This window comes from Pantherophis guttatus, chromosome 7, assembly GCF_059756535.1.
Source record: "Pantherophis guttatus breed Tessera chromosome 7, ASM5975653v1, whole genome shotgun sequence".
Classification (NCBI taxonomy): Eukaryota; Metazoa; Chordata; class Lepidosauria; order Squamata; family Colubridae; genus Pantherophis; species Pantherophis guttatus.
This window is the reverse complement of record NC_142069.1, coordinates 91,286,650-91,307,933: the sequence shown is the minus strand read 5'-3', so window position 1 is coordinate 91,307,933 and position 21,284 is coordinate 91,286,650. Positions and strand designations below refer to the sequence as shown.

Below are 21,284 nucleotides of genomic sequence, written 5' to 3'. Positions count from 1 at the left end.
CTGCAGTGATTCGCTTTACAACAGGGGCAGGAAAGGTCGCAAAAATGGGCCAAAATCCACTTCACGACCGTCTTGACGGAGCTGTAGAGAAGCAACCTGCCTCTGAAACACGTCTCCTATTCATTAGGACTCGCATGACAGCACAATAGCTACCCAACGCATGGTCTAATTAACGACACAATTTCATGAAACGTGGCTGGCGAGTCCTTTGAGAACTGCAGGCCCGTGAGAACCTCTTCGGGGGGCGGGGGGAGGGGCAGCACGAAATTATCTGTTATCCATCTACTTAAGTAGCTACTTAAAAACATTAAATGCTGCCCCCCTTCCAACCCGTTTCCCCGGAAGGCAGTTTACACACGGTAGCAAATCAGGAGAAGTGACTGTTTCTGCATTCTTAATGCTTCTCTGTGCTTTCGGTTCCCGGTGCTGAGATCGGAGGAGAATTTTGCAATGAAAAATGGAATTGTATCCGAGAGAGAAATTAAGAATGACTGGGCTCGACTGTGGTCTTAAGTCAAGGTCTACCTGTATTCATTAAAGGTATCTTTAATTCTCCGTATCACTGGGGACTGGATTAGATGATTAGGGGACTGGAGGCTAAAATATATGAAGAACGGTTGCAGGAACTAGGTATGACTAGTTTAATGAAAGGAAGGACTAGGGGAGACATGATAGCAGTCTTCCAATATCTCAGGGGCTGCCCCAAAGAAGAGGGAGTCAAGCTATTCTCCAAAGCACCTGACGGCAGAGTAAGAAGGAATGGGTGGAAACTCATTAAGGAAAGAAGCAACTTAGAACTAAGGAGAAATTTCCTGACAGTTGGAATAATTAATCAGTGGAACAACTTGCCACCAGAAGTTGTGAGCGCTCCAACACTGGAAGATTTTAAGAAGAGATTGGACAACCATTTGTCTGAAATGGTAGCAGGGTTTCCTGCCTGAGTAGGGGGTTGGACTAGAAGACCTCCAAGGTCCCTTCCGACTCTGTTATTCTATTTCTTCTATTTCTACCGCAGTTATCCATCACCTTGAAAGAAGGCAAGATTTTCCCAAGCCTTTTGGCTGGACCGCAAATAGTATCCCAACTATTAGTAAATTATATCTTGAAGCTCGGTGCTGGTTCCCGTTTTACGCTCCATCTTTTGCCTTTGCCTGATATTCTGTCCTTTCTGAAAGACAGAATATTATCAGCCCCGCTATAAGTAGGAAACCTGGAAGAAACGCAAACCAAACACTTAGAAACGAAATATACAGACTTTTTGGGAGAGAACTGAGTCCAGTCGGTATAAATGGGGGATCCTTATTTCCCAAGAAATTTTTGTCTAATGAGGTGAAAACATCTTTATTCCGTAAAAGGATGATGCAATGTTAACATCACCTTTCTTTTCTGACGAAAGAACTGCTGCAGTTAAAATGCTATTTTTCTGGGTGGCCTCCTTTCCGTTTTTTAGGTTTTTTTTTTCATTTTATCCCGTGTTCTTCATGTTTCGTCATCCTCTGGCTGGTTTCTTTTCTGGTTTAAAAACAACAACAAAAATTGGAGTGGATATTTTATGGATTTATTCATAAAAAGCATACTGTTTTGTTATTTCAGTTTTACTCCAGGGGATATGGAAGGCATCAGGCTAGAAACTAGGAGAAGTGAGTTCTAGTCCCGCTTTGGCATGGAAGCCGACCGGGTGACTTTGGACCAATCACCAGGAGAGAGTGAGTTCTAGTCCCGCCTTAGGCACGAAAGCCGGCTGGATGACTTTGGGCCAATCACCAGGAGACAGTGAGTTCTAGTCCCGCCTTAGTCATGAAAGCTGGCTAGGTGACTTTGGGCCAATCACCAGGAGACAGTGAGTTCTAGTCCCGCCTTAGGCATGAAAGCCAGCTGAGTGACTCTGGGCCAATCACCAGGAGACAGTGAATTCTAGTCCCTCCTTAGGCATGAAAGCCGGTTGGGTGACTTTGGACCAATCACCAGGAGACAGTGAATTCTAGTCCCTCCTTAGGCATGAAAGCCGGCTGGGTGACTTTGGGCCAATCACCAGGAGATGGTGAGTTCTAGTCCCGCCTTAGTCATGAAAGCTGGCTAGGCGACTTTGGGCCAATCACCAGGAGACAGTGAGTTCTAGTCCCGCCTTAGGCACGAGAGCCGGCTGGGTGACTTTGGGCCAATCACCAGGAGACAGTGAGTTCTAGTCCCGCCTTAGCCATGAAAACAGTCCCTCTCTCTTAGCTAAACCCACCTCACAGGGTTGTTGTTTGGGGCAAAATAAGAGTAGGAAGGAGCACTATGTATATATTTACAGCCTTGAGTTGCTTATAAAAATAACGAAGCTGAGACATAAATTAATAAAGCTACAAATAAAAATAAATAACCACCACTCCATGAGGAGCTTGGCCTGAGAGAACATGACTCACCCAAAACTGCCCAGGGACAGAGATGACCCTCCTGCTTGAGTGGGGGGGGGGGGGTTGGACTAGATGACCTATAAGGTCCCTTCCAACTCTGTTAATATGTTTAATCTGTTTAACTCCATTTTCTGAACCGTCCGAACAGCTTTTGCACAGACCGAGAAATTTAACGGATTTGTGGAGACATCGAGTAGAAAACAATAGACAAACTGATAGTCAAGTTAAGAACCAATAACCAGTCACCACAATTTAATTTAATTTAATATTAAATTTATATGCCGCCCCTCTCCGAAGACTCAGGGCGGCTCACAATACATTTAAAAAATCATTATAAAAAGACATTGAAAAATTAAAAACATTAAAAACTCATTCACGCCATTCATGGCCGGATCTCGCCAGATCACAAGAGCGAGATCAACGGCCTCAGGCCTGCCGGAACAATGATTGTTAGAAATCAAATGATATTTTTGACCAAGCCGTAATGATGGACCAATGCACGGTTTATTATTTTATTAAATGTATTGGCCGTCCATCTTACCGGCCGCTGGGCGGTTTCCAATATTAAAAAGATTTTTTTAAAAAATCATACGAAGCCTGTACGCAACAAAAACTAAATACCATAAAAAGATAAAATAATCAATTCAAACTTTAGGGTCTCCTAACATTGTGGAGTTGTGTGAGACCTCAGTTTTCACGAAGGAACCATTTTTCTATACTAGAAAAGAATTGGTAATTTTCCTGCTACGGTCCTTTCATCCATCCCTAAAAAAGCCCCAGAAAGTCCCAGTAGGGAAATTTAACAGCTTACAGGCCACCTCTGCATGCTTTAAATTAAAATATCTATAGGCTAAATATTTAGTTCAAAACTCAAAAAGGTTGTTTGCAAAAAATTTCTAAGCCTTTGCTGCTCTTTGATCGGAATTGGGGCTGTATAAATACCCAAGTCACACTGTGGGAACACAATTAATGGATGTTCCTTGTGGTTGGCTTTGTTTAAGCTTTCAGACCATTCATCGTGGATTTAAACGACATAAAAGTGTTCCTAAAATCTTTTTTTTTCCCAAGTGAGATTTCAAACTTGGCCAATTCCGAGCCTCCCTTTGCTGTTGTGAAAGCAAAATAGCTTTAAGAAAGCCACTCAACAGACTGAGGCAAAACTTTGTGGTTTTCTACCACGCTTGATTTTCTGCAAATTAGTTTCTAAACTTATTAGAGGGATAGAACTCCAGTGACTGAATTTTGGAGAGCTGAAAATGATTTGTGAAAAGGTGTGCATCTCCGCCCTTAAGTTTCTCTCTAAGGGGCATCCGAAAACATAAATTTTGCAACGGTTTGAAAGGTAAATTGGTTCCTCGGAAAAATTAATCAACTGATCTTAAAAATAATCCAGAGTTTTGAGTATATTTTTCTAAAATGCCAAGGGATAAATGTTTTAAATTGTGACAGGAACTTGCAGGGAAACTGATATATACCTATTTCCATCACAAAGTACCGATCTTATAAATTATATCAGTGTTTCTCAATCCTTGGCAACTTTAAATTGTGTGGGCTTCAACTCCCAGAATTCCCCAGCCAGTATGATGGGAGTTGAAGTTCACACAAGCTGACTAGGGAATTCTGGGAGTTGAAGTCCAGACAAGCTGACTGGGGAATTCTGGGAGTTAAAGTCTAGACAAACTGACTGGGGAATTCTGGGAGTTGAAGTCCACAGGAGCAGACTGGGGAATTCTGGGAGTTGAAGACCAGACAAGCTGACTGGGGAATTCTGGGAGTTGAAGTCCAGACAAGCTGACTGGGGAATTCTGGGAGTTGAAGTCTAGACAAACTGACTGGAGAATTCTGGGAGTTGAAGTCCAGACAAACTGATTGGGGAATTCTGGGAGTTGAAGTCCAGACAAGCTGACTGGGGAATTCTGGGAGTTGAAGTCTAGACAAACTGACTGGGGAATTCTGGGAGTTGAAGTCCACAGGAGCAGACTGGGGAATGCTGGGAGTTGAAGACCAGACAAGCTGACTGGGGAATTCTGGGAGTTGAAGTCCAGACAAGCTGACTGGGGAATTCTGGGAGTTGAAGTCTAGACAAACTGATTGGGGAATTCTGGGAGTTGAAGTCCAGACAAGCTGACTGGGGAATTCTGGGAGTTGAAGTCTAGACAAACTGACTGGGGAATTCTGGGAGTTGAAGTCCAGACAAACTGACTAGGGAATTCTGGGAGTTGAAGTCCAGACAAGCTGACTGGGGAATTCTGGGAGTTGAAGTCCAGACAAGCTGACTGGGGAATTCTGGGAGTTGAAGTCTAGACAAACTGACTGGAGAATTCTGGGAGTTGAAGTCCAGACAAACTGATTGGGGAATTCTGGGAGTTGAAGTCCAGACAAGCTGACTGGGGAATTCTGGGAGTTGAAGTCTAGACAAACTGACTGGGGAATTCTGGGAGTTGAAGTCCAGACAAACTGACTGGGGAATTCTGGGAGTTGAAGTCCAGAGAAGCTGACTGGGGAATTCTGGGAGCTGAAGTCCAGACAAGCTGACTGGGGAATTCTGGGAGTTGAAGTCCACATAAGCTGACTGGGGAATTCTGGGAGTTGAAGTCCACACATCTAAAAGTTGCCAAGGTTGAAAAACACTGGAAGATAGACAAGGGGAGTGAATGGGGGTCCTTTCCCCTTCAGGAAAGAACTAAATGACCCCTTTAGTCTTGAAGAATATTGCAAACAATATTATAGTTATGTTGTGAAAGTGGGCACCAATCACCAGGGACTACATTCCAATTTGAGTGTATCAATCACCTCCTTCATTGTAACACTTTTAAAAATAAGCTTTTTATATATTTCGCTGAACTGTCTAGAATTTGGTAAGGGAAAATCTAGTGGTAGGTGAATCTTGAATGTAGGACTACACTTCTGCGAAGGAGGGTTCCAAGCTATAAGAATTCCTAGCAGGATGACTTTTTATATCCCAAAAGATCACGTAAAAAGATTACCCTCTCCATAATCCTCTCCAAATCCACTTACCAGCTTGAGCAAGTCAATTAATTTGTGGACATCTTCTCCCGTGGAGAGATCCACAAAATCTTTGGGCAACCTGTAGCTCAGATACGGACTCGGCTGGACCGTGAGGCTGCTGTTCGTGCACCGGAAGGATAGAGACTCCTAATTTGGAAGGGAAGAGCAACGTCGAGAAAGATTGACTCAATTATTTCCTTGCAAATTCGTTTTGCATTAATTAGCGAATCGATGCAGTCTAAAATACTCATATATCGCACTTTCTCTGAAACATTTGTTTCCATTCATTGTTTCTTCTCCTGCCTTCTGGTGTTTTGAAGAACAGGTTGACCTCTCTCTTGTTTGTGGCAGCTCCTCAAATATTAGAATACTGATATGATAGCAGTGTTCCAATCTCTCAGGGGCTGCCCCAAAGAAGAGGGAGTCAAGCTTTTCTCCAAAGCCCCTGAGGGTAGGACAAGAAGCAACGGATGGAAACTAATCAAGGAGAAAAGCAACCTAGAACTAAGGTGAAATTTCCTCACAGTTAGGACAATTAACCAGTGGAACAGCTTGCCACCAGAAGTTGTGGGTTCATCACTGGAGGTTTTTAAGAAGAGACTGGACAACCATTTGTCTGGAATGTATGGGTCTCCTGTTTGAGCAGCGGGGTTTCCTTTCTTTCTTTCTTTCTTTCTTTCTTTCTTTTTTTCTTTCTTTCTTTCTCTCTCTCTCTCTCTCTTTTCTTTCTCTCTCTCTCTCGCTCTCTCCCTCACTCTCTTTTCTTTCTCTCTCTCTCTCTCTCTCTCTTCTCTCTCTCTCTCTCTCTCTCTCTCTCCTTTCTCTCTCTCTCTCTCTCTCGCTCTCTCCCTCACTCACTTATTCTTGTCACACAGTAATTCTGGACAGTTTTAAAAAAATTTTTAAAAGTAAAATGTCAATGCTTAGCAAAATGAGAAAAGCTGCCTTAATTGCATGTATGCCTGTATATAGATTTATCCTGTATTTTTAAAAATATGTTCTGTTCTCTTACCTCTTCCATCGCTGCACCTTCAGTATGGTCATTTTTCAAACTGTTTCCAGACCGTATTTCTTCCCATGTAAACAGCAGAGAATCCGTTACTTCCCCGAACGGATTAAAATCGATGAGCCAAACTCTGCCCTGAAGAAGGATGGCAAGAGTCAAAATGTTAACGATCCGTATGTGGATAGCATAAAATAAAACACCAATAACACAATTTCCTTTTCCTTTTCAGATCGGTTACGTTTCTGTTTCAAAAGTTCTGAGGGATAAGACACCAATTCCACATAAATCTGGATTACTACTGTTGTGACAGAATCTAGATAATCCAAAATCAGGGGCTTTCTTCCCCTCATTTTATCTTCATTGTGAATTCCTGAGGGATTGTCTTAGATGTTTTCTCAAGTTGCTTCATTTGTCTGGGTACAAGCCCTGCTTATCTGAACGCTGCCTTAATAGACACTCTTCCTCCTGCCTTCAAGGCCATTCCTTATTCCCTCTGTAATATGGATTTCTTCTCAGGTATGTTTTTTGGTTACCTGATTTTTTTTCCCGTCTTCCACTTAGTGACCAATTCAGTGTTTTGAAGATCAGACCCGGCTGGCTAGGTGCTCCCAATCTCTTGGGGAGAAAATCAGGGTCTTAATTATATACCTTCCCAACGATCAGCACCAGGGGTGCTATTCAGCAGGTTCTGACAGGTTCTGGAGAACCGGTAGCAGAAATTTTGAGTAGTTTGGTTAACCGGCAAATACCACCTCTGGCTGGCCCCAGAGTGAGGTGGGAATGCAGATTTTGCAATATCCATCCCCCTGGAGTGGGGAGGGAATGGGGATTTTGCAGTATCCTTCCCCTGGAGTTGGGAGGGAATGGGGATTTTGCAATATCCTTCCCCCTGGAGTGGGGAGGGAATGTGGATTTTGCAGTATCCTTCCCCCTGGAGTGGGGAGGGAATGGAGATTTTGCAGTATCCTTCCCCTGGAGTGGGGAGGGAATGTGGAATTTGCAATATCCTTCCCCCTGGAGTGGGGAGGGAATGGAGATTTTGAATATCCTTCCCCCTGGATTGGGGTGGGAATGGGGATTTTGCAGTATCCTTCCCCCTGGAGTGGGGAGGGAATGGAGATTTTGCAGTATCCTTCCCCTGCCACGCCCACTAAGCCACACCCACAGAACTGGTAGTAAAAAAAATTGAATTCCACCACTGATCAGCACGGTTATTAGAAGAGAAAGCTGACTTACCATACTGTCCTTGTAGACATCAAATACAACTAAATAGGAAGGGGGGGGGAAAAAGCAGAAAGTAGGAATAGTGAGTATCCTTGCAATTGTTAGAAAATACCCACAGTAATCTTATTAAAATTAAAAGGGTACTCACAATCCTCATCCAAAAATTTATACTGTATGTGTTTGGTGAAAAAATCCTGTATGCATCTACAGATCTCTTCTTTCTGCTTAGAGATATGTTCGTAGTACTGAGTGTAGTCTCGCTGAGATATAGCTGGAAGACAAATTATATTCATTATAATTTTTGTTAATCTTGCTACCGCAAGACTTCCTTGGAATTAAAAGCAGAGTGGTAGAATATGAGCCCCAATGATACCATGCTTTTGTTGATCAATTAAAAATAAAAATTTAAACCTGAGCCTGCTTAGAACTTATTCTAATTAATTACATTCGGAAGGTGCCAAATGTTTCCTCTTACAGGACTGTAACCAGTGGTGAAATCCAATTTTTTTTACTACCGGTTCTGTGGGCGTGGCTGAGTGGGCGTAGTGTGGCTTGGTGGGCGTGGCAGGGGAAGGATACTGCAAAATCCCCATTCCCTCCCCACTCCTGGGGGAAGGCTATTGCAAAATCTCCATTCCCACCCCACTCTGGGGCCAGCCACAGGTGGTATTTGCCAGTTCTCCGAACTACCCAAAATTTCCGCTACCGGTTCTCCGAACTACTCAAAATTTCTGCTATCAGTTCTCCGAACTACTCAAAATTTCCGCTACCGGTTCTCCAAACTACTCAAAATTTCCGCTACCGGTTCTCCAAACTACTCAAAATTTTCGCTACCGGTTCTCCAAACTACTCAAAATTTTCGCTACCGGTTCTCCAAACTACTCAAAATTTCTGGTACCAGTTCTCCGAACTACTCAAAATTTTCGCTACCGGTTCTCCAAACTACTCAAAATTTTCGCTACCGGTTCTCCAAACTACTCAAAATTTCCGCTACCGGTTCTCCAAACTACTCAAAATTTCCGCTACCGGTTCTCCGAACTACTCAAAATTTCCGCTACCGGTTCTCCAAACTACTCAAAATTTTCGCTACCGGTTCTCCAAACTACTCAAAATTTTCGCTACCGGTTCTCCGAACTACTCAAAATTTCCGCTACCGGTTCTCCGAACTACTCAAAATTTCTGCTACCGGTTCTCCGAACTACTCAAAATTTCCGCTACCGGTTCTCTGAACTACTCAAAATTTCCGCTACCGGTTCTCCGAACTACTCAGCCATTACAGAAACTTTCACACGTACACAATAGCTTTTCTTTGAAGACAGCTCCATTGTATTGTGGAGATTAACTCCCCAGTGACATCATCAACATAAATTAAAGGAGTTATGTTGATATCTACCTTGTTTTCCTGAAAATAAGACCAGGTCTTATTTTCTTTTGACCTCCGAAAAAACAACTAGGGCTTCTTTTTGGGTGGGTCTAATTATTGACTCGCCTCGCGGCGGCGGCACCAACAGCCCCACCCAACAGGAGCCTGATGCCGGTCCACTTCTTCTGCAGCCGCTTGCCGCCACACGCACGCATCATCCCCAGCCTCTGGCTAGAAAACATTTTGAGATCACCTCTGCTCTATTTGAAATTTTGATAACTAACAATGTTTTAGAATAGAAACTTCTATAAGTTAGCAGTTTCAGTGGGCAAGCTCTACAGATATGTCAGAGATAAGATCCAAGAATGTTAAAGGTAAAGGTTCCCCTCGCACATATGTGCTAGTCGTTCCTGACTCTAGGGGGCGCTGCTCATCTCCGTTTCAAAGCCGAAGAGCCAGCGCTGTCCGAAGACGTCTCCGTGGTCATGTGGCCGGCATGACTCAATGCCAAAGGCGCATGGAACGCTGTTCCCTTCCCACCAAAGGGGGTCCCTATTTTTCTACTTGCCTTTTTACGTGCTTTCGAACTGCTAGGTTGGCAGAAGCTGGGACAAGTCACGGGAGCTCACCCCGTTACGCGGCACTAGGGATTCGAACCGCTGAACTGCTGACCTTACGATCAACAAGCTCAGCGTCTTAGCCAAATTAAATTTCTTTCCATGATGCCATCAGCAACCGGATTTCAAAGCTGCATTAGAGATTGCCGTGAACCAAAAGGAGAGGCAACTTGTAGTTTAAAAGATTAGATGTAGAAAGGGGCATATTATTAAGTCCTCAGACAATGCATAAATATTAAAATCCAGAGAGACTGCAGGATGGTCATTCGTATTATTAATTTTTTTTGAGCTGCTTGGACCATTATGGGAAAAACTGTGCAGAAGTAAAAGGACGGGGACGAAAAGAATCATACCCAAAATTTAATATGCAGTCTCACAGTGTGAAATGCGGGAGAGTGACAATAAAAATAATCTGGAAAAGCTTTGGACGCAGCAGAGGATAAATCAGCTTTTACTGATGATAAACTCACCAATAAGTTTGTTTTCCTTCACGAAACACCTAAACTCTGCCCCAGGAATCAATTCACACCATTTTCGGAGGACAAGCTGAGGGAAGGGAATAGAAAAATTCTGATTAACTGGCACAAAAAAACACCAACACTTTCATCTTAAGGGATAATTAAGAAAATATTAAATATTATTATCTATTAAATATCTATCTATTGTATCAATCTGTCCATCCATCCATCATCTATTTTCTATTACATTTATTAAATATTATCTATTAATATCTATCGTATCAATTTGTTCATCCATCCATCCATCCATCCATCCATCCATCATCTATCTATCTTCTATTACATTTATTAAATATTATTATCTATTAATATCTATCTATTGTATCAATTTGTTCATCCATCCATCCATCATCTATCTTCTATTACATTTATTAAATATTATTATCTATTTATATCTATTTATCGTATCAATCTGTTCATCTATCCATCCATCCATCCATCCATCCATCCATCCATCATCTATCAATCTTCTATTACATTTATTAAATAGTATCTATTAATATCTGTCTATCGTATCAATCTGTTCATCCATCTATCTATCCATCTATCCATCCATCCATCTACCGTTTTCCCCAAAATAAGACATCCCCTGATAATGAGCCCAATCGGGCTTTTGAGCGCATGGCAATAAGGCCAAGCGCTTATTTCAGGGTTCAAAAAAATATAAGTCAGGGTCTTATTTTGGGGGAAACAAGATAGATAGATAGATATGGATAGACAGGCAGGCAGAGAGACAGATAGATAGATACCCTGTTTCCCCCAAAATAAGACATCCCCTGATAATAAGCCCAATCGGGCTTTTGAGCGCATGGCAATAAGGCCAAGCGCTTATTTCAGGGTTCAAAAAAATATAAGTCAGGGTCTTATTTTGGGGGAAACAAGATAGATAGATAGATATGGATAGACAGGCAGGCAGAGAGACAGATAGATAGATACCCTGTTTCCCCCAAAATAAGACATCCCCTGATAATAAGCCCAATCGGGCTTTTGAGTGCATGGCAATAAGGCCAAGCGCTTATTTCAGGGTTCAAAAAAATAGAAGACAGGGTCTTATTTTCAGGGAAACACGGTATCTATCTATCATCTATTAAATGTATTAATTATTAGCTATTAAGTATCTATCTATCTATCGTATCAATATGTTCATCCATCTATCTATCCATCCATCCATCCATCCATCTTCTATTAAATCTATTAAATATTAATGATCTATTAAATATCTCTCTATCCTATCCATCTCTCTCTCTCTCTCTCCCTCTCTTATTTTTCTCCTACGGAACTTGGTGTGGGAGGAAACGTTTTGTGCTGGGTTCAAAAGGCAACCCGAGGAAGAGTAGCTGTCGCGCTTACTTCATAATTCAAAGAAGGGTCAGGGGAATCATCGTTGCAATGGATAAACCTAGAGAGGAAGAAACACACGTGATAGATTTGCGAATATGCCTTTAACCGCCACAAGTACGAGCGCCACTGATTGTGACAGGCTCCTCGGTGACACACTCACCACTTGCTAACAGTGTTAAGGAGCAAGCAACCAAATCAACTGATGAGAGCAAACCCCACCCCCTTCCTTCTAGCACTGATGATGTTACTTAGCTTGGTCATCAAACGTCTGCAAGAAAACAACCAAATTCAGAGAGCACCAAGGACCCTACAACCCTCTTCCTCCTCCTCCTTATATTGTACGAGTATAATCACTCCCATTTTTCCATTTCCATCGTATTTTATTGGCACTGTTAAATGATTGAATTTTTATCCAGGAGAGCCTGTGGTGTTTTCCTTCCCTCAATTTTCACCTGTTCCCTTCCTTAACCCAATTAGCATTTAATCATTTTCACTTCAGTGGGTTATCAGCACTTAATCAATACCAAGACTAATGGACTGTTAACCGAATCAGGATGTCTGTTTATTTCGGACTCTTACCAGATACATTCATGAGGACCTGGAAGGATCTTTAAATAAAGGAAGGGGAAAAGTACGACTATTCCACGCAGAAATTAAAATGTAATCTGGATGAATAAGAACAATCTTTACAAAAGCCCATTGTTTGTGCACCACTAAGATGGAGAAATTGCCAAAAAAAAAAACCTCCAGGTAACACTTAAAGGAACCTAGATGTAGGAGGCTGAGCCCGAGGGAGGGATCAAACGCGTCATAAGTCATGAGTCCCTTCATGCCCATGAGAGAGTAATGGAGCACCCACAACTTCTGGTGGCAAGCAGTTCCACTGGTTAATTGTCCTCACTGTCACCAAGTTTCTCCTTAATTCCAGGTTGCTTCTCTCCTTGATTAGTTTCCATCCATTCTTTCTTGTCTCCTGTGCTCTAGAAAATAAATGGACCCCCTCCTCTTTGTGGCAGCCCCTCAAATACTGGAATCTTTCTATCACGTCCCTCCCTAGTCCTTCTTTTCCTTAGACTGGCCAAACCCAAATCCTGCAGCCATTCTTCGTATGTTTTAATCTCCAGGAGAGACAAAGGAAGAAAAGCAATATATTGGGACTTTTTCGAATCTCCCTGTTCAAAGGGACAGGTCCAACTTACGGCTGAGTGAAGTCGCGAGTAATGAAATCCGAACTTTTCAAAAGGAGGAAAATATCACTGAGGCTGTTGCATTTCAGGGAATTATTCATGGCGATCCAGTAGGCGTCCTTAAAGAAAACGGATTTATTTATTTCAGACATGCTTTTAACTGCTTACAGGCAGTCCTCGACTTACAACCATTCATGGAGCCCAAAATTTCAGCCGCTAATGTGAGACATTTGTTAAGTGAGTCTTGCCCCATTTGTAAGACTCTTCTGGCCACAGTCGTTAAGTGAGTCACTGCGGTTGTTAAATTAGTGACACGGTTGTTAAGTGAACCCAGCTTCCCTGTTGACTTGGTCGCAAAAGGGGATTGATCGCGTAACCCCCGGGGGACACTGCAACCGTCATAAAGGTGAGTCAGTTGTGGAGCGTCTGAATGTAAATCATGTATGGGGATGGCGCAACGGTCGTAAGTGTGAAAAACAGTCCTAAGTCAGTTTTTTTCAGTGCCGCTGTAACTTTGAATGTTGTAAGTCAAGGACTACCTGTATATGACAAATTTTCATTTAGTAATCGTTTTGTTGTGGCCTGTCGGGAGCTGTTGTTAGGAGCTCCTAATATAGGAATCATTGATTTAAATGCAGAGGGTTTGTCACATTTATTTAACCACAGAACGTCTGTTGTGTTTGGCAGCCGGGTCAGAACACATTCAAAGTTACAACACTGAAAAAAGGGATTTACGACCAGTCCTCGCGCTTATGACTGTTGCAGCATCGCCACAGTCACATGATCAAAATCCGGGTGCTTGGCAAACGGAAAGTATTCGTGTGAGTTTGCAGCATCCTAAGGAACACGTGATATCCACTTGCGACCCTCCGACTTGGTGGGAGAAGCTGGATTTTCGTTTAACAACGGCGGGATTCATTTAAGGACTATGGCGATTCGCTTAACAACCGGTAAGTTGGTAAAACTGAGTATAATACTGTCTAACAACCGCCTGGCTCAGCCACGGAAATTCCAGTCCCCATTGTGGCTGTTACGTCGAATATTACCTGTCCATATCTAGATTTGTCTGCAAGACGTAGAGAGTGAGGTATCTTTGCTCAATGCTTAACAAAATTCACCCCAAGTTTTTCCAGTGAAAAACGGGGTTCAAATGCATTAAAAAACTACAGAACTACAGGATTAAAACGTGATTATATTGGATTCTTCAGAAGCAGCTCTTATTACGGGTCTGCAAAGAACGGTAGTTAATGTGCTGCAATAAAGCCGACAATTTAAATAGCGCAGAAAAAGCAACTTATTTGTTGACATACATTGCAAAAGACTCAGCGGGGGATCGCTTGGTCCTTTCAAGGCCTGATTTTTATCTCTGCTTTCTCAAAAATTATTCCCGCTGAAGTCAATCAGGCTCCCATCCAAGTGAGACTTGGAGTGTGCCACCCTTCAGGCCAAATTAATTGCTCAATTTCTTTAGAGGTTTCTGTTCTGCACGGCAATAACTCATTCAGGAGGTTGCACAGGCCAAATGTTTAAACTTTCCCCTACACCTCATTAATGCCAGAAAATGTACAAGGCTTTGTTCGAGACGGGATTGATTTATGCTGCTTTGTAGGGTAAACTGAGATTTTAGCAGATTAGCGCAGCTGGGTCCTTTTGAGCCACACAATTTATAAAACCCTTGCAGCATTATCTCTCTGACATTCAGTTTCTTTTCATGTTGGTTCAGAGGGAGAGCTTTTCCAAAGGAAAGGCCTAAAACTTAAAATGTCTGCTCCAAAATTCAGAACTTAAAACTTAAAAGGTCTGCTTCAAAATTTAGAACTTAAAACTTAAAATGACTGTTTCAAAATTCAGAATTTAAAACTTAAAAAGTCAGCTCCAAAATTCAGAATTTAAAACTTAAAATGTCAGCTCCAAAATTTAGAATTTAAAACTTAAAAGATCTGTTTCAAAATTCAGAACTTAAAATGTCTGTTTCAAAATTCAGAATTTAAAACTTAAAATGTCGGCTTCAAAATTCAGAACTTAAAACTTAAAACGTCGGTTTCAAAATTCAGAACTTTGCACCTTAAATTAAATTAAATTTACCCTTGGAGCGCTCCAGTTAAGCTTCGGAAAAACGCTGCCTCCCAAGGAATGGATGGCCTCTTCAACTTTAAGGGAAAATTCGGGAAATTCTGGTGCCTGGAAAACCACAAAAGAGAAACTGTAAGGCAAAAAGGCAAACAGTATTCCAGGAGAAATAATGTTGCATTACAATTGTTGCATACAAGCCAATTTTTTTCCCCGCATGCCATCACTCAGCTAAAGAACTAATTCCCACAACACTGTCAAACTATTTGCTAAGACTGTATTACTATTATTCTTCTCATCCTTCGTATTACCTAATTCCTTAGCATCTTATGACTATAATCTTGTTGCTAGTATCCTTATGATTTATATTGTTTTATTTAGTTTCCTACTATGATTTATGTTGATGGCTCATTTAGTATCCCATGACTATCACTCAGTGTTGTATCTTATGATTTAGGATGAATGTATTTTTTATGACGACTATGGTCATGATTTATCACTTATAGCTTTTATGTACAATGAGAGCTTATGTAGCGCAGACAAATTCCTTGTGTGTCCAATCAAACTTAGCCAATAAAGACTTTTCTATTTCTATTCCTATTCTATTTTACATTCTGTTCTGTTCTATTTTATATTCTCTATATTCTACATTCTATTCTATTCATTTTCTATAATCTATTCTATTCTACATTTTATGGTATTCTATTCTATTCATTTTCTATATTCTATTCTATTCTATTCTATTCTATATATTCTACATATTCTACATTCCATTCCATTCCGTTTTTTATATTCCATATTTTCTGTTCTGTTCCGTTCCATATTTTCTATTCCATATTTTCTATTCCTATTCTATTCAGTTCCTGTTCTATTCTGTTCTATTCTATTCCATATTTTCTATTCCTATTCCTATTCTATTATTATTCTATTCTATTATTATTCTATTATTATTCTATTATTATTCTATTCTATTCTATTCTATTCTATTCTATTCTATTCTATTCTATTCTATTCCCTATCCTATTCCCATTCCACTCCATTCCTCTTTCTATTTCTATTCAAAAAATAATTGAATACAGAGGGACTTACTGTAAGCGTTGCCGTATTTTCATCATCAGACCACTGGGGGAAAAAAAGGGAGACCAGAAACGAATTCCTTTTGATTAGGATGTGACTATTGACAGTGGTTTCATTGTGGCTAACCGATAAATGTTATTGTGAATAGGTTCAAATGTTTGCGGAGATTCTTAGTCATCCGGGGGGCCCCCAAGTCAACTGGACTTTTGTGGGGTTTTTTTCCCCTTGAAGACATTTCGCTTCTCATCCAAGAGGCTCTCGCTTGATGCAAACCATCCCTGACCCATCCCTGATGGGTCCCTCACCTGGTGTGACCTCCCCATCACAAGACCCCACTGACCACACAAAGCCCTTAGGAGCAGAAGAAGGCCAACACTGGCCTCCCCTAAATTCATTGAAGATGTTACGTAGACTGGTAACGAGACGTTCAGAAACCCCAAGTTCGGAGAACGAATCTCCATCCTCACTTACGGAAAAGATATGGAATTCTAGAATGAGGGGAGATTTATCTGACAATCCAGAGACACACACACACACACCCAAAAAATAATTACAGTATAAACATTTTCTACAAACCACCGCTTCTTCTGCTTCTTCCTCATCGGCTCCATCTTGGGTTATAGTTTGGGGATCCTCTCTAAATAAGAAAGCAGAAGGTGAAACGTTTTGAGGATCAAATCTTTAAAGTTTTAACTTTAATTACAATAAGTCTTTTATAACATTTAAGGACCTAAAAACAAAACAAAACAATCTTTAAAAACAAACCACTCTGGAAAAACCTCGAGATGAAAGCGATCTGTTTTGGCCAATTAATAGTATTTTTCCAATTAAAAACTACGGATGTTTGTGTTAAAGCAGGAAATTGCAGGAAATTGTTATTGTAGGGGGGAAAAAAACACTTAGTAAGATGATCAAAGATTGGGGGGAATGTTCCAAATTGTTGCTTTGCTGAAAAGACTTGTTTAGAAGGAGGTGGTTTAAAGTGCAGGTAGTCCTTGAGTTACGACCACAATTGAGCCCATAATTTCTGTTGCTAAGTGAAACATTTGTTAAGTGAGTTTGTCCCATTTTACGACCTTTCTCGCCACGGTTGTTAAGTGAATCACTGTAGTTGTGAAATTAGTCAAACTGTTGTTAAGTGAGATGTTTGTTAAGTAAGTTTCGCTCCATTTTATGACCTTTCTCGCCACAGTTGTTAAGTGAATCACTGCAGTCGTTAAATTAGTCACACGGTTGTTAAGCGAAGCTGGCTTCCCCAGTGACTTTGCTTGTCGGAAGGTCACAAAAAGGGATCACGTAACCCCGGCACACTGCGACCGTCGTAAGTATGAGTCCATTGCCAAGCTGGTCAGAATTCCGATCACGTGACAGCTACAACGGTTGTAAGTGTGAAAACTGGTCATAAGTAATTTTTTTCCAGTGCCGTTATAACTTTGAACCATCACTGAACGAACTGTTGTAAGTTGAGGACTACCTGGGCTGACTGAAAGGTTTAGAAACCTTTGCACATATTCAAATTTGCATTCCAGGTTTGAAAAAATATGCAATGTTTAGCTTTGTACCTTACTGGACTTAAATCAAGCTTCCATTTCCTTAGAGATTTATTGAGACACAAAATTTGAGATTTACTGAAACACAAAATTTGAGATTTACACTGAGACGCAAAATTTGAGATTTACACTGAGACGCAAAATTTGAGATTTACTGAGACCCAAAATTTGAGATTTATTGAGACACAAAATTTGAGTTTTACTGAAACCCAAAATTTGAAATTTATTGCAACACAAAATTTGAGATTTATAGAGACACAAAATCTGAGATTTATTAAGACCCAAAATTTGAGATTTACTGAGACCCAAAATTTGAGATTTATTGAGACCCAAAATTTGAGATTTATAGACCCAAAATTTGAGATTTATTGAGACACAAACTGAGATTTACTGAGATACAAAATCTGAAATTGAGACCCAAAATTTGAGATTTACTGAGACCCAAAATTTGAGATTTACTAAGACCCAAAATTTGAGATTTATTGAGACCCAAAATTTGAGAATTATAGAGACCCAAAATCTGAGATTTACTGAGACCCAAAATTTGAGATTTACTGAGACCCAAAATTTGAGGTTACTGAGACACAAAATTTGAGATTTACTGAGACACAGAATTTGAATGCCTCTGAAGAACTTTATACAGTATTATATTTTTACTATTTTCTACTCTGTCATCAGAGGCACAATGATCATCGAAAAGAAGAGAGGAAAGCAGACTCTGTGTTTAGAGAGATCACAGAAACCCACACATAATTATTTTTTAAAATGCATCTTAATCTTTTAAGGACAATTTTTTACCTGCCAGAAACGACCAGGGTTCCATCATCTAACAAATAATCTTTGACGTTCTGTGGGATTGGAAGAATGACACTAAAATGGAAAAAGGATTAAAACAAAATAATTTTAGAGAGCTTATAAATCTGAAGACACAGCAAGGAAGTTCTGAAAAGGCATCACTTCTTCACGTTGTTTTAAGCAAAAATAATGAACAAAGCTGCTAATCCGTCCCTAAAGACTGGCTGATTCTGTCTTACTTACATATGAACTATTAGAAATCTCTAATAAATTTCCAATAAGGTGTTTCATCAGAGAATTCTATAGGAATAAGCTTCTATCTAAAAGTTGATGGAAATTCTCAGTCATCCAGGCCATGGTTGTCCCAAAGGTGCTTTTTCAAGAGGCAACTGGATTTTGTTTTTCTTTGAAGAGGTTTTGCTTCACATCTGAGAAGCTTCTTCAGTTCTATCGTCCACCATTCAGTCAGAACTGAAGTTCTCGGATGAGAAGTGAAACCTCTTCAAAGAAAAATCAGAAAGTTCAGCTACCTCTTCTTGAAAAAGCACCTTTGGGACAAGCTCGCTATCTAATTCAAGGTAAAAATTAGTCTCGGGTACCTGCGGATGGTCTGCCTCTTAAAACGAGGATACCAGGAAGAGAATTGACAGTTGAGTATCTGTTCTTTCTTCATCTTGATATTCAAAAAGATGACTCTCAGCTCTGCAGGAAAGGAAACAACACAACTTAACATTTGAAGACGAGGGCAGAGAACCATTTTACCCCATTCGTTAAAGGCAGAAGGATTGAATAGTGACACTTTCATTTCTGTTAACATTTTTATTAAATGCTAAATATTTTACTCCGTCTTGCAGGTATCTCTGGGAAGGATATGTTTTAAGAAGACCAAAGAGATCGAGTAGCATTGTTCTTTGGGGTTGAGGTGTTATTTCCCTAGCCAAGAAAATATCCTCAGCCTTCGCATATTTGAGATACTCGTGTATCTCAAAAGTGTATATTCCACTTGTGAGTGTCAGGAATTCTGGCAATCTTGGTTTACCGTTCCCGCTGGCTCAGGAATTCTGGGAGTTGAAGTCCACAGGTCATAGAGGGGCCGTAGTTGCCCACCTCTGTTTATTTATTTATTTATTTATTATATTTCTATACCGCCTTTCTCCCGTAGGACTCAAGGTGGTGTACAGCCAAGAAAAATATAGATACACAAACATCATAAAATGTTCTATAGTCTATAGTTCTATAGTCACAAAACGACCAGTCTCAATCCCAATCCCAATCCCTGCCACTATGTCCAAGCCACCCATCAACTGCCCTCCTCCTTCTTCTTCTTCCCCTTCTCCTCCTCCTTCGTCTTCATCTCCCTTTCTTTTCTTCTCCCTCTCTTCTTCTTCCCTTCTTCTCCTTCATCTGTGTGTGTGCATGCACGAGTATGTGTATATACATACACATCTACTACACATACACGTATGTGTACCTGCGTGTGTGTGTGAATAAGTGTGTATACACACACGTGTATACACACATATTCACACATACACACGCAGGTACACACACACATATGCATACTCATGTGTGTACCTGTGTATGTTGTGTGTATACATACATATACACATACCTACACACACAGACAGATGGAAGGAAATATACATGTGTGTATGTGTACCTGCATGTTGTTTGCGTGTGAATATGTCTATGTATATATATATATGCATACTCATGTGTGTGTACCTATGTATGTGTTGTGTATGTGTTCATGTATGATGTGCATGTGTGTATATGTATGTTATATGTGTATCTGGAATGAGCTCCCCCCGGAGATACGGAGGATCTACGCACCTTCCGCCGGGCTCTCAAGACCTTTTTATTCCATCAGGCTGGCCTGGCCTAACTGTTTCCCCTTTTTCCCTTTTTAAAACGTAAATTTTAATTCGTTTTTAATTTATTGGTGTGTTTTAAATCTGTCTTCGGCCAAATTGTTTAATTCGATTTTATTCAGTTTTAAATTTTATATTTATGTTTTTTATCCTGTGGCTGTTCACTGCGCTGAGTCCTTCGGGAGTAGGGCGGTATACAAATCAAATAAACTATGTGTACATGTATGTTATATGTGTATATGTATGTGTATATGTATGTTTTGTGTGTGTATATGTATGTGATATGTGTATGTGTCTGTTATGTGTATATATGTATGTTATATGTGTGTATGTGTATATGTTGTGTGTATATGTGTGTATATGTACATGTTGTGTGTATCTGTATATGTAATATGTGTGTATGTGTATATGTACATTTTGTGTGTGCATATGTATGTGGTATGTGTATATGTTGTGTGTATGTGTGATGTTTGTATGTGTATGTGTTCATGTATGTGTATGTATGTATGTTATGTGTTCATGTATGTTTGTATGTGTATATGTTCATGTATGATGTGTATGTGTGTGTATGTTATATGTGTGTATATGTACATTTTGTGTGTGCATATGTATGTGGTATGTGTATATGTTGTGTGTGTTGTGTGTGTTCATTTGTGATGTGTATGTGTTGTGTGTGTATGTGTTCATGTATGATGTGTGTGTACGTGTGTTACGTGTGTTCATGCGTGATGTGTGTGTTGTGTGTAGAGTCACCATCAGTCTCCATATTCGCCTATGACGTCATTGGGAAACCCAGCACCCAACCGCAACAAGCTCTGCAGCCCAGAGGCGTGTCCTAAGCGGTACACGTGTCTAAGTGTGCATTCCCACGCGCCTGCTGCTGCCCCGCGCCCGCCTTCGCCTCCTCCGGCTCCTTCCTTTTACCTGCTACTCCATCGTCCCGGCTGCTCCTGGAGGACCCGACCAATCAAAGAGCGCGGCGGGCGGGGCTTCACGCCTTCTCCTCCTTATTGGGTGAAGGATTGTCCTTCGACCTGCCTGGTTAGCACCGCCCTCCAGGGAAAGCCGGAAGGCTAGCTTTCTTTGGAGCTGGTAAGTGACAGGCGTTTGCGTAAGCCAATCAGTGACAGAGAACGTACTCTGTAGGTGGATCTCGGTCGGTCATGTAGAGATAAGTCTAATAAAACCTCACAGGCGGAACTTTAGGTTTATTTAACACCGAGTCCTCTGTTTCGGTTCTGAAACACAACCAGAACA

General features: G+C 40.8%; 1 protein-coding gene across 1 annotated transcript; it reads right to left on the bottom strand.

Annotated features, from left to right (window-relative positions):
• Positions 1-1,325: 1,325 nt before the first annotated feature.
• CDC123 (cell division cycle 123) lies at positions 1,326-21,182 on the bottom strand. The gene is made up of 14 exons (XM_034422101.3): positions 20,952-21,182; positions 18,756-18,858; positions 18,160-18,231; positions 16,388-16,448; positions 15,824-15,856; positions 14,750-14,845; positions 12,677-12,783; positions 11,487-11,535; positions 10,089-10,164; positions 7,787-7,909; positions 7,651-7,679; positions 6,421-6,549; positions 5,418-5,555; positions 1,326-1,512 (listed from the first exon to the last, which is right to left on the bottom strand). Exons 2-14 carry the CDS (start codon positions 18,827-18,829, stop codon positions 1,480-1,482), a joined length of 1,020 nt encoding a protein of 339 aa, XP_034277992.2. The 5' UTR covers positions 18,830-18,858; positions 20,952-21,182; the 3' UTR covers positions 1,326-1,479.
• Positions 21,183-21,284: the final 102 nt, after the last annotated feature.